General features: G+C 55.8%; 2 protein-coding genes across 2 annotated transcripts in view; one reads left to right on the top strand and one right to left on the bottom strand.

Moving 5' to 3' along the window:
* The window catches only part of NCLIV_065690 (hypothetical protein), a gene marked incomplete at both ends in the record, with an annotated part of 14,056 nt that extends 3,829 nt beyond the window's left edge, over window positions 1-10,227 (top strand). The window contains 17 exons of the mRNA XM_003886120.1: window positions 122-315; window positions 586-637; window positions 924-1,133; window positions 1,516-1,619; window positions 2,164-2,343; window positions 3,093-3,291; window positions 3,936-4,055; window positions 4,481-4,646; window positions 5,382-5,663; window positions 6,139-6,223; window positions 6,851-6,918; window positions 7,333-7,448; window positions 7,957-8,051; window positions 8,616-8,800; window positions 9,383-9,509; window positions 9,737-9,829; window positions 10,165-10,227. Of these exons, the coding sequence (XP_003886169.1) occupies window positions 122-315; window positions 586-637; window positions 924-1,133; window positions 1,516-1,619; window positions 2,164-2,343; window positions 3,093-3,291; window positions 3,936-4,055; window positions 4,481-4,646; window positions 5,382-5,663; window positions 6,139-6,223; window positions 6,851-6,918; window positions 7,333-7,448; window positions 7,957-8,051; window positions 8,616-8,800; window positions 9,383-9,509; window positions 9,737-9,829; window positions 10,165-10,227 (2,339 nt within the window). The remainder of the gene's footprint in view (window positions 1-121; window positions 316-585; window positions 638-923; window positions 1,134-1,515; window positions 1,620-2,163; window positions 2,344-3,092; window positions 3,292-3,935; window positions 4,056-4,480; window positions 4,647-5,381; window positions 5,664-6,138; window positions 6,224-6,850; window positions 6,919-7,332; window positions 7,449-7,956; window positions 8,052-8,615; window positions 8,801-9,382; window positions 9,510-9,736; window positions 9,830-10,164) is intronic.
* Window positions 10,228-13,144: 2,917 nt separating this feature from the next.
* On the bottom strand, window positions 13,145-19,906 carry NCLIV_065700 (conserved hypothetical protein; the record flags this gene model as incomplete). Its single annotated transcript, XM_003886121.1, has 4 exons — window positions 13,145-15,606; window positions 16,104-16,240; window positions 16,719-16,939; window positions 17,579-19,906. 4 exons carry the CDS (start codon window positions 19,904-19,906, stop codon window positions 13,145-13,147), a joined length of 5,148 nt encoding a protein of 1,715 aa, XP_003886170.1.
* Window positions 19,907-20,370: the final 464 nt, after the last annotated feature.

Raw genomic sequence — 20,370 nt, forward strand, 5'->3', positions numbered from 1 at the left:
GGGGGGGGGGGGGGGAAGTGCTCTGTTCAGACACTCGCCCACGACTGTGGACATCCCACGCGTCGAAGTGAAAACTCTCGCGTCTCCCCATGTCTCTCTCGCATCTCTCGTGTTTCTGTAGCCTTTCTGAAGAACCACCGCGAGAACATTGCGGAGCCTCTGGACAAGGAGCGGAACGGACAAGCATGTGTCCAGATGCTCCAACAGGTCGCCGCGATGACCGATTTGCAGCACGACGAAACCTTCCAGATTTGCCTCGACTTTTGGTTCTCCTTCGCGGAAAAACTCCTTAATGAAGTCCACGAAGTCCTCAAGGTAAAGCGAGACACCGGCGACTTCTCTCTTCCAACAACAGTCGCCGTCGACAGGGCGACAGACCTTTTTCCCACGCTGTTCAGCGCACTTGCATCTGTACGAGTATGTATCTTGCATCCGAACGTGCAGATCTGTTTAGACACGAGACGTTTTTTCTGAGCTCGCGAGGGCTGCCTCCGCTCCGCGGTGGCGTGTCCGCACCCCGTTTGCGCCGCCATCGAAGACTTTTCAGGAGAGTGTTGAAAAACGCGGCTTCGCTTTTGTTTGCAGCGACAGAACAACGGCGCATCGCAGCCCCCGTTGATGCTTTCCATGCCGTCAAGTGAGTTTCTTTTCGCGCGCGCGACGCTCGTTTCAGTGGTCTCTGCACAACGCAGATTCGTGGAAAAGTCTGTCGCACAGACACCAACGCACAAGTCTAGGTGTGACAGCTTTGTTCTGGGACAGCGTGGAGCGTTCTCACGACGGTCGAGAGGTGAAACGGTTTGTGCCTTTCCTAGGTTTCCTGTCGTCGTTTTCCAACTGGTCTCACATTTAAGGGGTTCTACCAACCCTGCAGGTGTAGATACCCCATACCGCGCGTAGAAGTTTTTTTTTCCTTGCTGCAGGCTCTGATCCGGCAGGCGGTGTAAGTGGGATTGACGCACTGCGCCTCCCGTGCAGCTCTTCAGAACTCTCGTGGCGCGTCAAAATGTACTCGGGCGTCTTGAACGAGGTTCGGAAAGTGATGATCCGGAAGATGGCGAAGCCTCAGGAGGTGTACATACAGTTCGACCAGGAGACCGGCGAGGTTACTCGCGACCACGAAGTCGACACCGGTATGCAGGGAGCTCAAGATGCTTTTCAACAAAACAAATCTTCAGCTGAAAGACCACCGTTTCTCTGTTTCGCATCTTACCTATTCTCGTATTTAAACGCCACGCTCCTGTCCAATATAATACATATATATACATATGTATATCCATGTATAGAGATATACCTGCACATATGTAAAGGGAAATCAGTACATATATATATATATATATATATATATATATGAAGAGATATAAATGCGTGTTGATGCCTTTCCTGTGTGTGAGTTTCTGTGTACAATGGGAAATGAGGACGTGTGTGAACAGTATAGATTGGAAGAGAATGCGTGAATGCCGTTTCTTGCTGGAGAGAAAAGCGGAAAAGTTTGGCGGTTTGCATACTTTGCAGCTGAAGTCGCGTTGTACAACACGATGCGGTGCACGCAAGTTCTTCTCACCAATCTGGGCCAAGAGGAGACAGAGGCGATCATGCTCGAGACTTTGAACACCGAGGTGAGAGCCTTTCTGGCGTCCCCCTCTCTTCTTGCTTCGTTCTTCGCGACTTGCCGATCCTTGCGCTGTTCTCTCGGGATACGCTGGGGGCCTGTGCGTGCCGCGGATTTTTGCGATCGAGACCTTTGCACGTCGACACAACCTGAGGTTCTCTCTTGCGAGTTCGGCCTCGTTTCTCTTTTTTCTCTTGGGTTTTCATCGCCTGCTTCGCGTTGTCAGAAAAAAACCCGCTCGTCTGACTCTCCCCGGTGGTCTTCGCGCGCTGCCGTCGCTCACGGAGAGAGACGCCGCTGTGGACGGCCGAAGGAACTAGGATTTGGATTTCCGTGCTTGCTCTAGTGCCTTTCCAAAGCAGAGCCTCGGCCTCGCCACGGCCTCGGACACCAACCGTCAGAGTCGCATGTGAACCCCTTCTTTTTGCTCTCCACTTCTTCTCCCCGTTCCCGTGGAGTCGGCGTTGTCTCTTTGCGGCTTCCCCTTGTCTCCCTGTATCGTTTCACCTTGGGCTGAATCCGCTGTCGCTCGCGTCTCCGCGCTGGTCCAGTGCATGCAGGCTCCCGTGCAGCTGGGTGGTTGGAACCCTACGGCCCTCAACAGACTCTGCTACTCCATCGGCTCCATCAGCGGCGCGATGCGCGAAGACATCGAGCGGCGTTTCCTCGTCCAAGTCATTCGGAATCTGCTCAATCTCTGTGAACTCATGAAAGGCAAAGACGACAAGGCTGTGAGTCTCCTTCCAGTTCTTCGTCTGATTCTCAACCTGACTGCCAGTCTTAGTAGTCTTCTTGATCTTCTCAGCCTGCGAGTCAGCACGAGGGGAGAAGAGAGAGTTTTGCTGCTCGCCCGTTGGCCGCTGGATTCAACAGGCGGTTTGTGACTCCGAAGGATTGCCTCTGGGTTTCGCCTGTTTATTCCTGGAATGGGACGTGTGTGTTTCCAAGCTGGAGATTCATCTGGATGAAGGTGCTCACCGCTTCTCGCGTAGATGCGCAGTCGGCTTTAAAAACAACTTGAAAGGCCCGAAAAACAGTCGAGTGCTCTATCCAGCTGCGCACGATGGCCTGGTTCCTCACAGTTGCACCAGCAAGAGCCGAATGGCGCGAAACTGCATGCGCCAGAAACCCTCCGGAGCCTTACGGGGTTCGCCCTCGCTCTTCCCAGACGCCAACTACGCGTCTTCAGTTTTCCGAGGAGTCTTTCGTTGGGCGTGACTTCTATCTCGACTCTGCCTCGGAGAGACAACTGTCTTCCCTTGCCCGACGCGCAGGGCGGTGGTCCCAAATGCACGTCTGAGTGTGGCGAGCCTGCGTGCGGGAGGTTCTGGACACGCAAGTCCTGTGAAAAGGATTCACGCTTCTGCATGTAGGAAGCAGCAAACGTGTCACTTCTTGTGCGCGGCACCCAGAGCTTCTTGGGGGAAATATACGCGGCGACGTCTTCCCGTTTTCTCGTCTCTTTCGCGTGCCTTCGCAGATTGTGGCGAGCAATATCATGTACGTCGTAGGACAGTACCCGCGGTTTCTGAAGGCGCACTGGAAATTCCTCAAAACCGTCGTCTACAAGCTGTTCGAGTTCATGCACGAGACGTTTCCCGGCGTCCAAGACATGGCCTGCGAAACCTTCCTCAAGGTTGCCCAGAAATGCAAACAGGCGATGGCTGCTTCGCGCCAAGGTCGGTTGTTTTCCCCCGCGGTTGTCTCTCTCTCCGTCAGGCAGGGCCCCATCGGATGTTGGAAACTGAGGTGGAGAGCCACGCATGTGCGCCGGTCTGAGGATTCGTCCAAACACTTTCAGCTGCCTTTGGCAGTCCAGTGGGCCAGCGCGCAGCAGACATACAGAACTTGGAAGCGGGCGCTCGCGTAACTGGAGTCCTTTTACTTGACCTCCGTACCGTGCCGGCGTCAAAAACATACAGATGTCTCCCGAAAAATCAAGGGAAAAGCGTGGAAATTCGCATCTCTCTGGTTCTCAATCGCCATCTCAATCCATCTATCCATATGTATGTATATATGTATCAGCATATGAATATATATATATATATATATATGTATGTATAGATGCACATTCATCATATATATATGTATATATGTCCATATGCATCTCTCATATCTGATCGTATAGGTAAGTGGGTAAATGTACTTCATGGATTTATGCTCCGTATGGATGTCTCTAGAGTTTTTTGGTTCGACACTGCGTCTCTGCTGGAATTCGAGGAAAGAAAAGTGGAACTTGGTGCTCGAAGGCTTGTGCCTCCGGCGTCTCTGTCTGGAGCTGTGTGCATGAGTGATCATTTGCGATGTTTGCTGTGCTTTTCAGAAGAGCCGAAACCGTTCGTCATGGAGATTATCGAGAAACACACGAAGGAGACAGAGGTTCTGGATGAAAAGCAAAACCTTCTCTTCTTCGAGGCCGTCGCGTGGGTTGTGTCTGCGACGTGTAAGTCGCCACTGTTCCGTTTGAGGAAAGTCTCCAAGGCGATGCAGTTTTTTGAATCGGCGTCACAAGGGTTAAAAGGAAAACTTGAAAATCGAAAGTGCAGGCATCAGAGGTGCTTGGAATTACGCATCTCTCTTTTGCTTCCCGCGACTTACACAGAGTTGAATGAACGTATCCGACTACACGAAACACATATCCTGTCCCTGACACTACATTCAGACACCGACGTAAATGAGCACATAAACAAATGTACGCATGTTCTTGTGCGTTTGCGTATCTCTGTACAGCTGTACATCTATATCTCTACACATGTCTGTACGGTGTCAGATGCGAGGGAAAAGGGGCGAGTACGCAGGTTGTCACAAGGTGCGACTGTAAACGTTCTCGAGTTTTTGCGGCGCTTCGATTCCCCTCCGTTCCTGCAGCGGATTCGTTGAAGAACGAGTGCATCATGGGCCTCATGCAGCAGTGCAACACGACCTGGAAGCAAATCATGGAGGCCGCGAAGGCGAACCCAGACCAGGTTCTCTACTCCTTGGACGTCTCGAAACGCCTGGTCAACATTCTCCGGCTAAACCAACGGGTCGCAAAGTACGCGCTTCAGCCTTGCGCTTCCTCCCCCAGGCACATCGCGCGCATCAGTGCGCCCTAGCAATAACCTCACTTTCCTAGACCTACACATACACACGTACAATATATATACATGTATATATGTATATATATATATATATATTTAGGTATTGGAGTCGATTCGATGCTTGCGTTCGACGCAAACTGGCCACACGGCAGTTATGTGTTCTCGTGTATGTGTGGACGCACAACGGTGCGTGTGCAGATAAGGAAACACGTGATTGAGGAACGGAGGGATAAAAGGCCACATGTGCAGGTGTGGTGGCGATTTCCAGATGGTGATACACCCCGCGGGTGTCTCCGTGGTGGCCGTTTCACTCGCAGACCAGGGGCAGATTTTCCAAAGGAGCTGACCCCACGTTCATGCGTCTACCTATATATATATATATATATATATATATGTAGATGATATATATGTAGATGATATATATGTAGATGATATGTATGTGGATGTAGATGTGCATATATATATATGTATATATATGTATGTATGTATAAGCATCTCTCCTTGTGTTTATAAAGATGCGCATGTTGTTGCTGCGTGCCTGGTGGATGGCGGTATCTGCGGGGGTGTCTCCTCGGGTGGGGGCCGTCGTACGTTTGTGAATCGTCACCGGCAATTTACGGTTTCTCCGGCGTTCGCGCGTCGCTCCCTGGACGTCGCCTCCACTTTTTTTCTCCACATGTCTCCTTTAGAGCGACAGGCGCTGCATTCACTCCCCAGCTGATGGTGATCTACCAGGAAATGATTCAAGTGTACGGCCTGTACAGTCAGCGAATTCTCCAAGAGGTCCAGCGGTGTGGCCCATCTCGAATCAAGCACAGCGAGATCAAGGCACTGCATCTCTACAAGAGAGAGACACTGCATCTGGTGGAGACTTTCGTGGACACAGCCGCGCAAGAAGGCGCAAACTGCCGAAAAGAAATTGCAGAAAAACTCATCGGAGACCTCTTGCAACCTGTCTTGTCGGACTACAAGTAAGGGACACCCACACAGACCCTCGACCCGAAGTCACTTCACATGCACACCCCTATTTACACTCATCTATCTCTGTCTTCGCCGATGTATCTATATCTGTGTCTTGATCTGTGCCCATCTCTCTATCTATAGGTGTGTGCATGTGCACACGTGTAGATATGCCTACGCACCGGCAGACGTATAAGCATGTATCTCCAGCTGTACACGCGTCTTGGATCTGTTTACGTGTGAGTCGTTTTTGTGTAGCTGTGTGGATGTTGGGTGTGGACGTTTGTCTTTCCTCGTCTTTCGAATTTTTTGAGAGATTTTTTGTGCTGTTTTTGCCGCCTATGTTGAGCGACACCTGGTGATGGCCGACCGGTTTTCCAAGAAGACAGTGGCGTCAGAGTGCTTTCCCGCGCATCGGTTTCCATGTTTTTTAACATTACACTTAAAAGCACGAAATGCCTATTAACACCATCTGTCTCTGTGTAGGAACAACATCCCCGATACGCGGGACTGCGAGGTGCTAACTTTGCTCTCCGTGCTGATGGCGCGTCTTGACTCCAACATTTCTCCGGTGGGTTCCAGGCTTCGCTTGTCTTTTGAAGCATCTAGGACAAGGCGTCTCGAGCTGCGCATTCGGACTCGCAGTGGTCCGGGTGTCGGCGCACCGTGAACGGCCGTTCAGAATTTCGAGATCGGAAAACCTAGAGTTCACGTGCCTGACAAGTCGCCGCGAATGGCACAACCTTCCACGTTATATGTGTCACGAGTTCGGAGTCGTGACGTACAGCAAGCCTAAAGAACATGGGTGTGTAACTCTCATAAAAAGGGGGGGATGCCTCTTTGCGCCTGCGAAGAGCGGGGCATGCCTCTTCTCTGTCTTTAATTTTGGTACGCGCATGCAGCAAAAGGTTCCGTGTTTCCCCCTGCCTTCTTTCGCGTTGTTCCCCTCAGTTTCGCGGTTTTCGCCTCCCTCTCACGCTCGTCTGTTCGTACCGCTTATCCTCTGGCTTTCCATTTTTACTTCTCTGGACTTCCCGTTTTGTAGAGATCTCTCTTCTCGAGGCGTCAGGTTTCCTCCCCCCTCTTCCCTTGCCTCGCCCTCGCCGCCGTTTTCTTTTCGTCTCTGTGCGTCCTTTCCCCTGCCTTGCGTCTCGTTCTTCGATTTGCGAGGGCTGTGCGCGCGATGTGTGGTTTTTAGGTGCTTCCTGTCATTTTCGAGTTCGTCTTCGACTCCACCCTGGATATGATCAAGACGGATTTCCAGAGGTCAGCTCGAAGAAGAATCTCTCTCCTGCGCGCGCACGCGTCTCTCTTCGAACCTCTCTGCGTTTCTTTTCGGGAATTCGCGGAGACGCCCCAAGGCTTCCGCGGTCTTCTCTGGTGCCGTGGTTGGAGGGACAGAGAAACCGACTGGGCGCAGAAAAACGTGTGACCTTTTTTCGCTCTCAAAGGCCACACGTCTCCGTTGTGATTCGTCACACACTTTTCCGTTTCTTCCCCTACCGCACTTCGTGTTCTCGCTTCTGTTTGTCTTCTCTGTAACCTTCTCTCGGCTTTCTTTCTGCGTGTTTCGTCCCCACTCTTTGTTCGGGCCTGCGAAGTGCACCGCATGCAACAAAGATGAGACGCTCTCATCTTTGTTGCATGCGCCCTCGTTTGTGCTTGCACGGGTTTCTTCAGCTACCCAGACCACCGCGAGAAATTCTACGAGCTCCTGAAGGTTTGCAATCAGCACTGCTTCGATGGCCTTTTCGCCCTCCCGCCGCACCAGCTGAAAGCCTACGTGGAGTCTCTTGGTGAGTCTGTTCACGGCCTCAGATGCAAAGACACCAAAACGATCAGCCCCACAAACGGCCGCTCTCACAAGCCCGTACACATCTGTGCGTTTTCACACAGTCTACATCCACAAATATGTAGCCAGATATATATATATATATATATATATATCTACATGTGTATCACGTGCGTATTCGGGGACGCCCATCTGATTTCCTGCATCTACGGTCAAGGACCTCCCCGGGCAAATCTTTTTACTTTTTTTCCGCTTCCTTCCTCGAATAGAGAGCGTGCATTCTACCAAAAGGTATATAAACCTATATTTATACATACACACATAGTACAAAGCTTCTATCAATATAGATGTATATATATATATATATATATATATATATATCTAGGAATGCTTTTCCTGCGGGTGTGCGGTCGTATGTGTCTCTTTTTCCATATGCATGTATCCATGTGCCTGCATCTTTTTATTTGCGTATGTACACCGCATCTTCATGGCCGCACTGTTTGTGCGTTCAGTCTGGGCGTTCAAACACGAGCATCCGTCTGTCGCCGAACAAGGATTGCAGGTGACCTATGAGTTCCTCTTGAAACTCATCAACGACAAACGCGAGGTACGATCGCGTTGCGCGTGTTTTTCTTCTGTCGCAACGGTTCTTGCATTTTGGAGTCTCAACCCAGAAGGTTATCCTTCCCCAGGTGTATCGACACTCGGTGCGCGCATTCGTGCGTGGGACCCGTGTCTTCACATACCCTCCGAACCTCGAGAACCGTTACAACTCCACTCTGTGAAGGTTTGCGCTCTCGAGACTCGCGGATGCGGCTCTTTCGCATTGGTGAAGCCGGCTCCGCGTCGCTCTCAGGATGCGTTGTCTCCCTCGCCCCGTACTGTCGGTCAGGACAGCCGGGTTAGAAAAACTGCCATCTTTGATCGTTTCTTCACGCCAAGTGCACTCCCGTTTTCTTTTCGCGGTTTTCGTCTGTTTCGCTTTGTTGCAAGAAGGTTCGCACAACCGTGACTGCTGGCGGTTCAGCTGTTCTTCTGGTGCTCTTTTTTTGACAGGGGATGAAGAGCCGGTGTGCGTGTCTTTAGCTTTTGGGAGAAGAAAGCCTGTTGGTGGCGCCTCCGCACTCCTCACTGGCGTGTGTTTCGCGTGTGGATGTTCCGTTCTCTGCAGGTTTTATCGGACTTCTGCAATTTGTTTTATTTCAGTTTAATGAAGGAGACACTCTTGGTTCTCACGGACACCCTTCATCGCTCAGGGTTCAAATATCAAACTCTGATTTTCATGCACCTAGTTCGCATCGTCGAGTTCGGCGTCGTTCAGAACCCGGCCAACGGCCTCACCCGAGAGAATGTCATGTAAGCCCAGTGTTTCGCCTCTTCAGAGAAAACGGATTCCATGTGCACTCCAAACCCCAGCCTCCACTGGAACATCTAAGCATACAGTTTCGCGCATCCCCGTATTCAGCCGCGCTATATGTATATATATATATGTATATATATATGTATATATGTATATATATATATGTATATATATATATATGTATATATGTATATATATATATATGTATATATGTATATATGTATATACATATATATATATATATATATATAAATCTCTGTATCGCGGGCGGCGTGCATGCGTGCATAGCTGCAGGCCGGCCGGTTTGTCGTCTTTCGTCGATGTGTCGACGTGTACGCCAGTCTTGGCCTTTTTTTTACCTCGCGATTTCTGTTCACCTTCCCGTTTGGTTCAACGCGTGCGCTTGAAAGCCTACAAAACAAGACAGCTTTTCACTCGAGTCAACGCCGTGTCGGTCGCGTGCGGCGCAGTGGGGACGCAGTACCCCGCGTGCTCTCGCCTTTTCTTCGCTCGTTTCGGGGAACCCATGGCGGTGACGGCGATGTTGTTTTTAGGCAAAGTTTGATCGACCTTCTCAGTCGGAGCTTTCAGACGGTGAACCAAAAGCAAGTCGAAGCCTTCGTTGTAGACCTGTTCAACTACTGTCGAGATCCGAAGCCGACTCGGTTTCAGCAGCACATGCGCGACTTCCTCATCTCTCTCAAGGTTCGTAGCTTTCTAGCCGATGCACTTTCGCCCGAGTTCCTTTGCGGTCGGGGTTTGCGCAGGCGCGCGGGTGGGCCGGCGTCTGTGTCAGAAAAAAATCCCGGAAGGTCGCCCGACAAATAGAGCAGACACACGCCCGTGCATTTTCTTGAGAAAAAAACGCCGAGGCGGTTGTGTGGGCCGAGGGCAGAACGCGCGAGTGATCGCGGTGTCTGGACGTTTTTCAGGAATTCGCCGGAGACAATGATCCTCTCTTCGAGGCCGAACGCGAGGAGGCTCTTGCAAGAGCTAGAGAGCTCGACCGGCAACGCCGCATGCAGGTAAACTCCTCACGCGCAGAGAAACGGGGAAAAACTCGGATGCTCCGGTCTCGGTTGCCTCTATCGCACAAAGTTCCAGAGAGGCGCACCTATAATAGCAGGTGAAGGGACACGTCGAATTTATTTGCATCGCGCTTCTAGGCAGGTGTTCATATATATATATATATATATATATATATATATATATATATATATGTAGTGTGGCTGAGGGTTTATGAAGAGTGTATGTACATGGGGATGTATGTAGCTCGGTGTGCACATGAAAAGTGAGTCTGGGGTCTGGTTCGTGGGGGAGATCGATTTCGAACGCTCGTTGTGTACGTTTTCGTTTTCAGGTGCCAGGAATGATTGAACAGTACGACACGACGGTGACTGTCCGTGGGGGGGACGACGACTAGAGCCTCCCGGTTGGCTTCTCCGCTGTCTCGTTTGCCGAAATGTGAGCGCTCGGTTCGCCAGCCATGTGTGCGTGCGTCTGAGCCGGTTGCTTGGCGAAGGCGGGACGGTCGCTCCTCTCTCCTCTCCGATCTGTGCAGTTCGGTGAACGTTGGAGAGCGTTGTGTTCCCCTCGTCTCACGCCTTCCGGCCAGTCGCAACAGCTTCTCCGTCCCTGCTTCCTGGGACCGACTCTTTGGTCCTTTTTCTGCGATCGCATTCGGCTTCGAAACCGGATTAGACTTAGTGCTGAGAAACGGAAACGAACGAATCGCTCGGTTGAAAATCTATTTTTCGTAGCGCAGAGTCTTCCTCGCACCAGCTGGCAGACCAGAGAAGTCCCCGCCTCAGACTGCGAGGCATCAATGACGTCCAGGAAAGCCAGAGCACACTCCTGTAGTAGTCCTTTAGAGAGGGGATGAACGTAGAGAGGGAGACCAGTAGAGAGGACTGGGCGGCGGCGTTGTATTCAACATTTTTCCGTTTTAGGAAGGCGCTCTAGAACCTTCATGGGTCGTCCAGATCCTACACGTACAAACGAAACTGTGTAATAAACTCAACCGTGGGAGGACACGGCACCCCACCACTTTTGGCTTCGGCGAACGAACAATGCTTTAGGACCGCAGAGAACGAAAGCAGTGTGTGGGGACCGACGGCCTCTCGAAGTCCTCGAACATCCCGCCCGCGCAAACCTCCCGAGCCACGGGCTTTCGCCCAGTCACGGAAAATGCGCCTTGCAAAAGCGTCGCACGAACGGTAGCAACCCCAGAGACGTTCCTAGTCACGGCGCAGGAACCCCGACTCGATAGCCAGTGCCGCGCTAGCGACGATGCGCACGACACAGCATTTCTGTCAAAACGCCGGAACGGTCGACTCTGTGAACTCAAATCCGCCTCAGTGGAAATACAGCGCGGTGGTTCCGTGGAACAGAGCTTCGTACCTGCTTCTTCATCTGCGCCTGTCATCTCTGTCGTCTCTTCGGCAGTGCAAGGAACTCCAAAGTGCGTACGCGCGCGACGGCGGGATTCTGAACGTACGAGCTCTGCACATATCTGTCGTACTTCTAGCTGCCTATATCTTTAGATGCGCGTATAGTCCCCAGAAAAAGCTTATAAATAACCCTGTCTCAGAGATTATCACTCCCAGTACCATGGAACTAATCATACTAGCATCTGAGTCGTAGGTTTCTCTCGCTGTTAATACGAGTGATAACAGTAATCTATATATTACGCCTATAGAACATAACCGATGTGGAATATATGTAAAGTTTGTATGTATATGTATATATATATATATATATATCGAGTTGTGCCGGTGTGTGCGCTGCGTGGTTTCTTGAAGCTGTGTGAAAGTGTTCAGCGCCTCTGGAAAGGTGGAGGCTTTCGTTTCTGTGAACTGTTTTTTTTCTGTGAAATCTTCTTCCTCAGCATTCAAACCCTCACGCAGCTGTTTGAGGTGGCGGAACAGTCGCAACCATGGTTCGGCCACACATACGGAAGAACGGAAAAAGGAGGATGCGGGGGCTTTCCTGTGCACGCGTCCACCTCCGTACACCCAACCACAGGCAACCCTCTCTGCTCGCCAGCGGTGCGTTGTCGATCTCGACGCACGCGCGGGCGAAGGAAGCGCAAAATCGCCTGAATGTTTACGGATTCTTTTCAGAGACACAGGGGACAGCCTGACACACGCTAGCTGCCTCGTCGACTGTCTCCCCCGGCTGCCTGGCGCAGCCAGGCCGCTCCGCCCCGTTTGTTCGGACCCCCGCCAGCAACGCGTGGAGTCTGTGCACAAAAAGCGAGAAAAACAAAGTGATTCTCGTCCTTTCCCCTCCACTCCGACGACACCAGCAACCGGACTCTGTCAGTTCCTCGCTGCTTCGCGTCACGCAGACATAGCCCGTCTACCTTCGGTGTCTCGTCGGCGCAAACAAGCGGAAGCGAGAACTTGGACGCTTCCCTGTCACAACGAAACAGTCAGGGACTCCCCAACCCTGAAAATCCGTCTCGTCCTCCTCATCCCCCTCATCCCGTAGTGTTCGTGTTCTCAAAGGACGTGGAAAAAAATCTCGGGGGAGAAAAATGAAGGTTCTCTAGGGCCGTCGGCGTCCTCGAAGAACTTGGAACGAAAAGCCCCTCTCACGAAGGATGTCGGTAACGCAGAGAGGCACGGGAGAAGAGAGCGATGGCAGCCCCGGTAGAGGCGAATCGGTCGACTGCGGGATGTGCATACCAACCGTGGAGTACCGTGGCCATTTCTTCGTGCGAGACGCACCCCGAAAGGCGGAGAAAAAGCGCAGGCAGAGAGAGCAGAAAAAACGTGAAAACCACCCTTCTTTAGCTTTGTGTCGTTCGTGCCGAGTTCTGTCGGGAGTCTGCACGTGTCAACTGCCACTCGTTTGTCGGCACCTCCCGCGGGAACAACACACACTCTCGCCCTCTTCGAGGCCCCGCCTTGCGTCGTTCCGCGTGCTCGGGTCGTGGGGAAGAAGGCGAACGCGACTCGCCTTCACCTCTTTTCCAACGAAATCGCCCTGTCCCATCGTTGCCTCTCTTTTGATCTTGCAACCGTGCCCCCTCCAATGCTTCCCATTCATCCCCTGGCTGCCTTCGGGGCACCTCCAAGGCCGGCTGCGACGAAGAGCCTAGACCCCGGATTGAGCCGCTCGCTTGGCGGCGTCTCTTCATACGCGATCCAGTTCCCCGGCCGTAGACGGTTGAACTGTCTCATCTCCACCTCTGTCCGCTGACATCTCCCTTCTGCTCCCACGTCATCTCATGTGTTTTCCGGCGGGGAGCATAACGGGATTCCTTTTCTGCACACATCCTCGCGTCGGCCCCTGGGCCTGGGGCCTTTTGCACGCGCGCCTTTTCTCGCGCGTATCTACCGCCGCGTCCTTCTCGCCCGACCGTCGCGTCTCCTTCGGCCGTCGGTCTTTCCCTCTTCTCCGCCCTTCTCTTCGTCCTCGTCTCCGACGCGCGACCCGCCCCGGGACGCTGGGTCCGTCGGCGACAGGCTCGGCGTGTTCGGGTCGTCCAGAAAGCGGAGGCCTGTGTTCTCCTCAGCCCCCTTCTCGTCGTCGGCCAGTGCCCGGAGCTCCCTGAACGCATTCGCCGCCTCTGCGTGACTTTCTCTCCCCTCAAAGAACAGCCCCTCGTCTGCGGTCCCCGAGTCACCTGCCGGAGAGCCTCGCCTTCCGCGCTTCGCCCCCGACCCGGAACCGGGGGACAAGCTCTCCTCACTCTCTGCGTCTTCTCGCTCTTCCTCGACCCGCTCGAGAGTGTGCCTGCCGTCTGACGCGTCTTCGCCCTCGCCGAGACTTCCGTCCCGCAGACGCTTCTCGCTGCGCGGTTTCTCCTGGGGATCACGAGGCGCGGGGCAGCGCTCTTCCCCCGCTTCGGCCTCGCCCTCGTTCACCCTTGCCAGTGCCTCTGCTCCCCTCTTCTGCCTCTTTGGAGACGGCGGGGCGCTCGGCTGCGACCCCGCTCTGTCCTCTGCCTTCTCGTCCTCGCTCGCCTCGCCGCGGCGCGGGCGCTCGTCGACACACGCCGAGAAAAACGCCTCCAAGTGCCGGTCGGCCCGCTCCTCCGCCATCCAGGCCGCGCTGCAGTCCAGTTTGCGGCCACTGCACGGCTCCTCGAGACTCGCTGAGGCAAACGCGGGGTGCGCCGCGCGGAGAGTCGAGGCTGGTCCCCCGGCAATCGCGACCGCACCCAGCTGCGACGACTGCTCGGAGTCGTCGTCCTTTTCTCGGTCTTCGCCCTCGTCCTGAAGCGACGCCTCTTGGGCCTCGTCGGAGACACACGAGAGGTGAACGGCTTTCCTTCGCGAGGCCGCGAGGAGCGGGCGTCTCCGCTTCTTCACCTTCGCGTACCCTCGCGAGGCAGACCGCCGTGCCGGCCGAGACGATCCTGGATAAGCTCCACCCTTTGCCTCGTCGGGAAGTGCACTGTCGTGTCTTTCCGCGCCCTCAATCGACGGCGCGTTCTCTCCGAACTCCAACAGCCCCGGCGGAGCTTCGACGGCTTCGCGCTCGATGTGAGCCGTCGGGCATCCGTCCGTTTCCGCTCCACAGAAGGCCTCGCGAGCGTCGCCGCGGTTGCCCTGTCCCACTCCACTGGCGAGTCTGGGCGACACGCCTTCCTTCTCGTCCTCAGCTCGCGCGCCGCTCTGCCCGGATCCCGCCTCGGGGGGGGCAATCCTCGCCGCCTCTTCGTCTTGGTGCTCCGAATCCGGCGGCTCGCCGCCGGCCGCGCCCGCGTCGCGCTTCGGGCCTCCGACGCCGGAGAGCAAAGGGCGGTCTCCGGTCTCGTGGGGTTCGTCGCGGAGCGCCCCGGAGACATCCCCCGGGACGTTTCCCGGCGCGCCTCGGCGGGGCTCACCGGCACTCGGCGAAGATGCGCCCTGCACCAGTCTCTCGTAGAGCGCACATCCCACTGGTGAGCGCGGCGACTTGACCGTTCTGCCGCGCGGCGACGACCCGTAGGACAGCGACGCCTCAGCGGGGGCGAAGGCGGCGAGCTCGAAGCCTTTCTCCTTCCGTGGCTCGGGATCGGCCCCTTCGAGCTCCCGCGGGCCAGCGCCGTTCATTCCGGAAGCGAACGCAGAGGGGAGAAACGCGTCGTCATCCTTGCCTCCGTAGCCACTTCCTGGCACTGCAGCGTCGTAGGCTGCGCGCGGGAAGGAAGCATTCGGATAAGGCACGTGGGAGACGTCGGCCGAGAAATCGGCGGGCGCATGGACGGCGCCAGGGGGACACCCGCCACCGTTGGCCAAGCCCGAGGAAAGGGACGGAGATACGCCCCGGGCGCCCTCGCGGATCGAGAAAGAAGGCCGGTTACACACGCTCCCCGTCGAGCTGTCGAACCCTGTGCTCGTTTCCAGGACATCGCTGGAAGGACCGGAGGCTGAGGACCTCAACTTGGCATTCAAGCAGAAGAGCCGAACGCGGTTCAGAGTGTAGAGAAGGCCCAGACAGTCGGGCGCCGGGCAGCGGAAGGTGTACGTACACCGCATGCCAAAGGCGGAGGGTAGATCCCCCGAAGGCGAAGGCGGAGCCGAAGAATGGACGCTGTCGGGCGCGGCTAAAGCTGCGCTTTCCTTCGTTATCCCCAACAGGAGGTCAGACGCCGAAGACGCGTCCTGCGGGCCAGGAAAAAAGCAGTGCAGCGGCGGAAGAGGCGGGCTCTCGGGGGCGAGAGAAAAACAGTTGGCGTGAGGATCAAAGTACAGGAGATCTTTCACTTGCTTCGAGGTCACCGGCAAACCACAAAAAATGTCCAGGCCGTGCAGCGCGATCAGAGAATCTGCTGCCTGCTGCAGGCCCTCTGCGTCCAATCGCCACGCTGCGGAACAAGCGCATGCAACCAGAAGCGAAAAAGGCGGAGACGCGCATGAAACGTGTAGGGCGAGACTCTCGAGGAGAAAGAAGTCTGAACCACAGGCTCACGGAACGAAAGCATTAACGGAAAGGTTTGCATGCTTGCACGTGTACAACAGCTGACCGAATCACCGACTGCACACCCGTGCGCTCGTTGGTGCAACGGGGACTGCGGGGGCGCGGCCAAAAGGCGACAACGAGAGAGAGAGGTGAGGGAGAAGGAGGGGAAATGGGGAGAAATGCAAGACACAAAAGTACATGGAAAAGATTGCAGAAACGCGTGGGTCCCGAGATAGTTCCCGACATTCAAAAACACACACGCGACAGGAGGACAAAGACACAGTGATATGCACCGATATCAAGGCACACAACGGTTCCCACAAGTTCGTCACGTGCGTGCCGCTCCGAGTTTTCCTGCGAAAAGCCGCCTCTTTCACCCTGCCTCTCGCCGCTCCTGCTTACCCGTCGCCAGGTCGGTTTTCAGAACCGCCAAGTAGTCATCGACGTGCTGAGAACGGCCAAAGGTTTTCTGCCTTTCCTTGCATGCAGCCTCGAAGCACTGCAGAATGATGTGCGGGCTCGCCTCCTGTGGGGCGCGTCTGAGCGCAACGCCGAGAACGAACGCAGAGCGTCTCTACCTCATGCACTTTGCTTCCTCGAAAGTGAAGAGAAGCGCATGCTCGCGCTCCTGCGTGAGTGCTCCAGGCGTTTCGCGGGCCTGACGGCGCAGAGCCCCGATTCGCTCCCGCCCACTGGTGTCCCTCTTTAGCCTCTGTCAGACGCCATCAGAATGGACGGTCTCCTCCCTCTCTGCCCACCAAGAACTCCCCCAGACACGCACGGGTGAATACGCAGGTAGGGCTGTTTGCAAATGTATGCAGGTATGTATCTATGTTATGTATGCATATACGTATGTATGTATGTATGTATGTATGTATGTATGTATGTATGTATGTATGTATGTATGTATGTATGTATATAATGTATGCATGGATGCCTGTATGCATGTATCTATGTATGTATCTATGTTATGTATGTATGATTATATGCGCCGAGCGCTTCTATATTGGGTCTCACCGCCAGCTGTACGTTTTGCCTTTTCCGACCAGGAAGGCGCCGCCGACGACCGTCGGTTCGCGGGCCCATCGGACGTTGACGTTGACGCTTCCGGCGGCCAGTCGCGCGTTGAAAACGAGGGCGAAGGCGAAACTCCAGCTTACGTCTCGACTGTCGAGCCACTGCTGAATCAGAGGCTGCGCCTTCAGCTGACGAACGAAAACCCAAGGGACAGAGTGGAACTGAGGTGTACAAGCGACGACAGCAGACACCAGTGAGACGGGCGGACCGCACCGGTGCGGTCGACAGTTAGCATCCGTCACGAAAATATGTAGATAGAAGGCAACTTTGAGCGCAGCATCGACACCTGCAGGGTTCTTGGAACACTAGAGAGGAGGAAAGGCTCTCTCATGCAATGGCCATTTCCGCGCCCTTTGAGCGCCGCGTTTCACAGCACCAGAAGCTGCCACAGAAACGGTATCGTCTTATAATGGGAGGAACGATACAGGATCTATCTGGGGCGGTGTGACTGTGCCTGATCGACTAAAGAGAAACTACCAATCAGGATGCAGCTGGCCAGCTGAACGTCGCAGGACACTGACGGACATTCTTATGCAACCGGCCTCGATTTCGCTGCATTTGACACATTCCCGGGACCAAATTGCACGCGCAAAACCGCAAGCGCTTCACGTGCGCCTTGAGATTCTCTGTGCGTACTTATACACTATATCTGTATATCGACACATATACGTGTATGCATGTACGTTTATATATATATATATATATACGTCAGGGTGTAAGTGGGGTGGAGATGCGCCCTCAGTACCTCAAGAGCTGGCCGTCAAGGCGCCCCCCTTCAAGCGTTCGCTGTCAGGACTTACCTCTGCAAGGCGCTGGCATGCTTCTTCGAGTTCAGGCGGGGGTGGGACTGCAATTTGCGTGGCGAATACGGCGTAGGGTCCTCGGAGATTCCCGGTTGCTCCGGCCCCGCTTTCCTTTCCGGCCCCTCCTGCGGGCGTGGATTTCCCCGCTCCGTTTTTCCCTGTGGCTGTCGAAGACACCCCGTCGGAGCCCGCCACCATCGCACCTTCGCCGCCCGCGGCTGCGTGGACGCCGGGGGAAGATCGCGGCGCGGCCGAGTTTCTGGGCCAGGCGAAGGTTTTTCCCGAGTCGACGGCGACCCCCATGCCAGGGGCGCGAGGCAGCATTTCGCCCCGCGAGTTTGCTGCGGTCTTGGAACTCCTTCTCGAGTGACTGGTGCCAGGAGTGTGGCCCATCGAGAACGTCCCCGTCGTTTCATCGAAGAAGAGCCGGTCTTGGGCGGAGACCACCCCCGCCGAGTCACGGCCTAATGCGGAGTGCGCGGACGACCGACGGCTCCCCGAGTACAGCGACGAGGCCTCCGAGGGAAGCCCCGTGGAGGCCGAGAGGAGCAGCGAGTCCGCGGTGAAGGGCGGAGGCGTGCAGGCGGTCGACGGCGTCCCTGCCGCTGCGAGGCCTTGCCGCCTCTGCGAGCCTCGGCGGGAGGAATACCCCAGCGGGTTCGGCGACCGCTTGGTCGGCGTCGACGGGCCAGGCACGGGGAGGAGATGCGAGGCAGAGGGATGGTGGAGAGACGGAGACATGTGGAGACTGGGGAAAGCTTGGGTGGACGGCGACGCATGCGGCACGTCGCCCGCTGGAACGGCGCCGCTCGCCGGCAGATTCGAAGCGGCGGAGCCTGAAATCGCAGGGTACGAAAAATCGACCATCTGTGCCCCGTTGCTGGGTTGGGAGGGGGCGAACGCGGGCGGCAGCTGGTGAGGGGACACATGCGGTGCCGGGAAGGGGTGCATGAGGTGGGGATTCGCGTAGTGCGCGCCAAACTGTGTCAAGAACCCGGGGGGACCGTACCCCCCTCCACAGCCTTGCGCTTGGGACGGATACCCTCCAACCAGAAACCGCCCCGAGGCCGGAAACTGGTTTCCATACCCCGCCGAGACACCGGAGGGCGGGTGGGCAAACGACAGGAGGTTGGCGGGACCCGGAGGACCGTTGCCGCCCGGAGGAAAGCAAGCGGCGCTGCCGGAGAACGACCCAGGCTCAGTCGCGTACGAAAGCGACGCGTGGTCGGACGCCGCAGAGCCCGCCGTGGCTGTCGCGCCGCTGTCTGACCCGCCACCGGGAGTTGGCTCGAGACTTGCTGGTGCGCCGTGTAGACTGCCAGGAGCCTGCGGATCTTCTGGAAAGCGGCACGGGGAGGGTGCTGTGGACGCCTGACGCAACTGACACGCGCCTTGAGAAGGACTCCACCCCGAAGCCGCAGAGGCATCGCCCTCCTTGAGGGGCGAGCCGGCGGCTGTCTCCGGGTATCCGCGGTCCGACGGCGGGGTGCTTCGCGCCTCCGCACCGTCTGCGGCTCGCAGGCCGGCTCTCGCCTGCGGAAGTGGGGCGCCGGACGCCGCCCGAAAGTCTTCGCTCCCGACTCCGTAGCCGGTCGACCGCGAAGTGTCACGGCTCAGCTCGTGCGACGGCCTGGCGTCATTCTCGCTTCGGGGTTGAACGCCGGCGTCCCCACTTCCGCGCGAGAGAGGAGGCGAGAAAGACTCGTACCCTTGATGAAGAAAGACCTGAGGACTTTCCGCGGCTCCACCTGGAGCCGTGACGAGATGCGACGCGAGGTGAGAGTGCTGGGGCTGCGCAGAGGGATTGAGGGCGTGCGGAAATGCCGCCTGCTGCAGATGCTGAAGGTGGTGCAGGTGCTGCTGCTGGAAGATCTGCTGGCGCATGAGAAACTCTTGCGGGCTCATGGAAGGCGTGGTTCCCGCAGACTGGAGGAAATGGAGCGCCTGGATCTCTTGTCTTCGTTGCTCGCGGAGTGCTGCCTGGGGGTCTGCCTGGTCTTCTTGAACGTGGTACGAGGCAGCTCGGGTCGTCAGTCCATCGCGCCTTGCTTGCAGCTGGCCTGACACATGAGAAGAAGACGACGCTGGCGCAGCCGCCGGCGCCTCGTTCCTCGAGGGTGGTGCATGTACACTCGACCCCCCAGAGGTCTGCGATTCGTTCTGGACGTGGTGAGCTTCGTGGACAGCGTGCGAGTCTAGCGCAGCCAGCTGGTGCTGTTGGAGATGCTGGGCATACCAGCACGACCGATCTTCCTCTTGTTGCAGGCCTCGAGCCTGCCAGTCAAACTGAAGCAGCTGTTGCTGCTGCTGCGCAGCGGAAAGCATGGTTGGAACCAATGCGTCAAATAAAAGATGGCTGCTTCCGGTCTCGAAGCGGCAGAGAGTGGAAATAGTTCCGGCCTCTTGGCCACTGGAGGACCTCCTCTCTGGTCTCGCTTGCGAGCACCGCCAGGGAGATGCCCCGTATGTCTCAGCGAAGAGCGGCGAAAAAATGTGAGCAGAAACGCGGCTTCACGCCCTTTTTATCGCCTTCAGGAGAACGTCCATCTGAATCCGCTCGCGCCCTTCATGCGGCACGTGCCGACGAGTCGCGGGGTCCAAACGTCAGTGCTTCCACGCGCGGTGTAGAGCGATGTCACGGCAAATATCCACTGCATCGCAAACTCTTGTCGGGTTGGCGGGTGCGCCTGACACACGACACGGAAGAGAAAAAAACAGCCGAGAAACGCGAGAGCAATGCGCACAGAGGCGAATTTGCAAGCTCAGACAAGCTCAACAACAGTCCACGG

This window comes from Neospora caninum, chromosome XII (assembly GCF_000208865.1).
Source record: "Neospora caninum Liverpool complete genome, chromosome XII".
Classification (NCBI taxonomy): domain Eukaryota; phylum Apicomplexa; class Conoidasida; order Eucoccidiorida; family Sarcocystidae; genus Neospora; species Neospora caninum.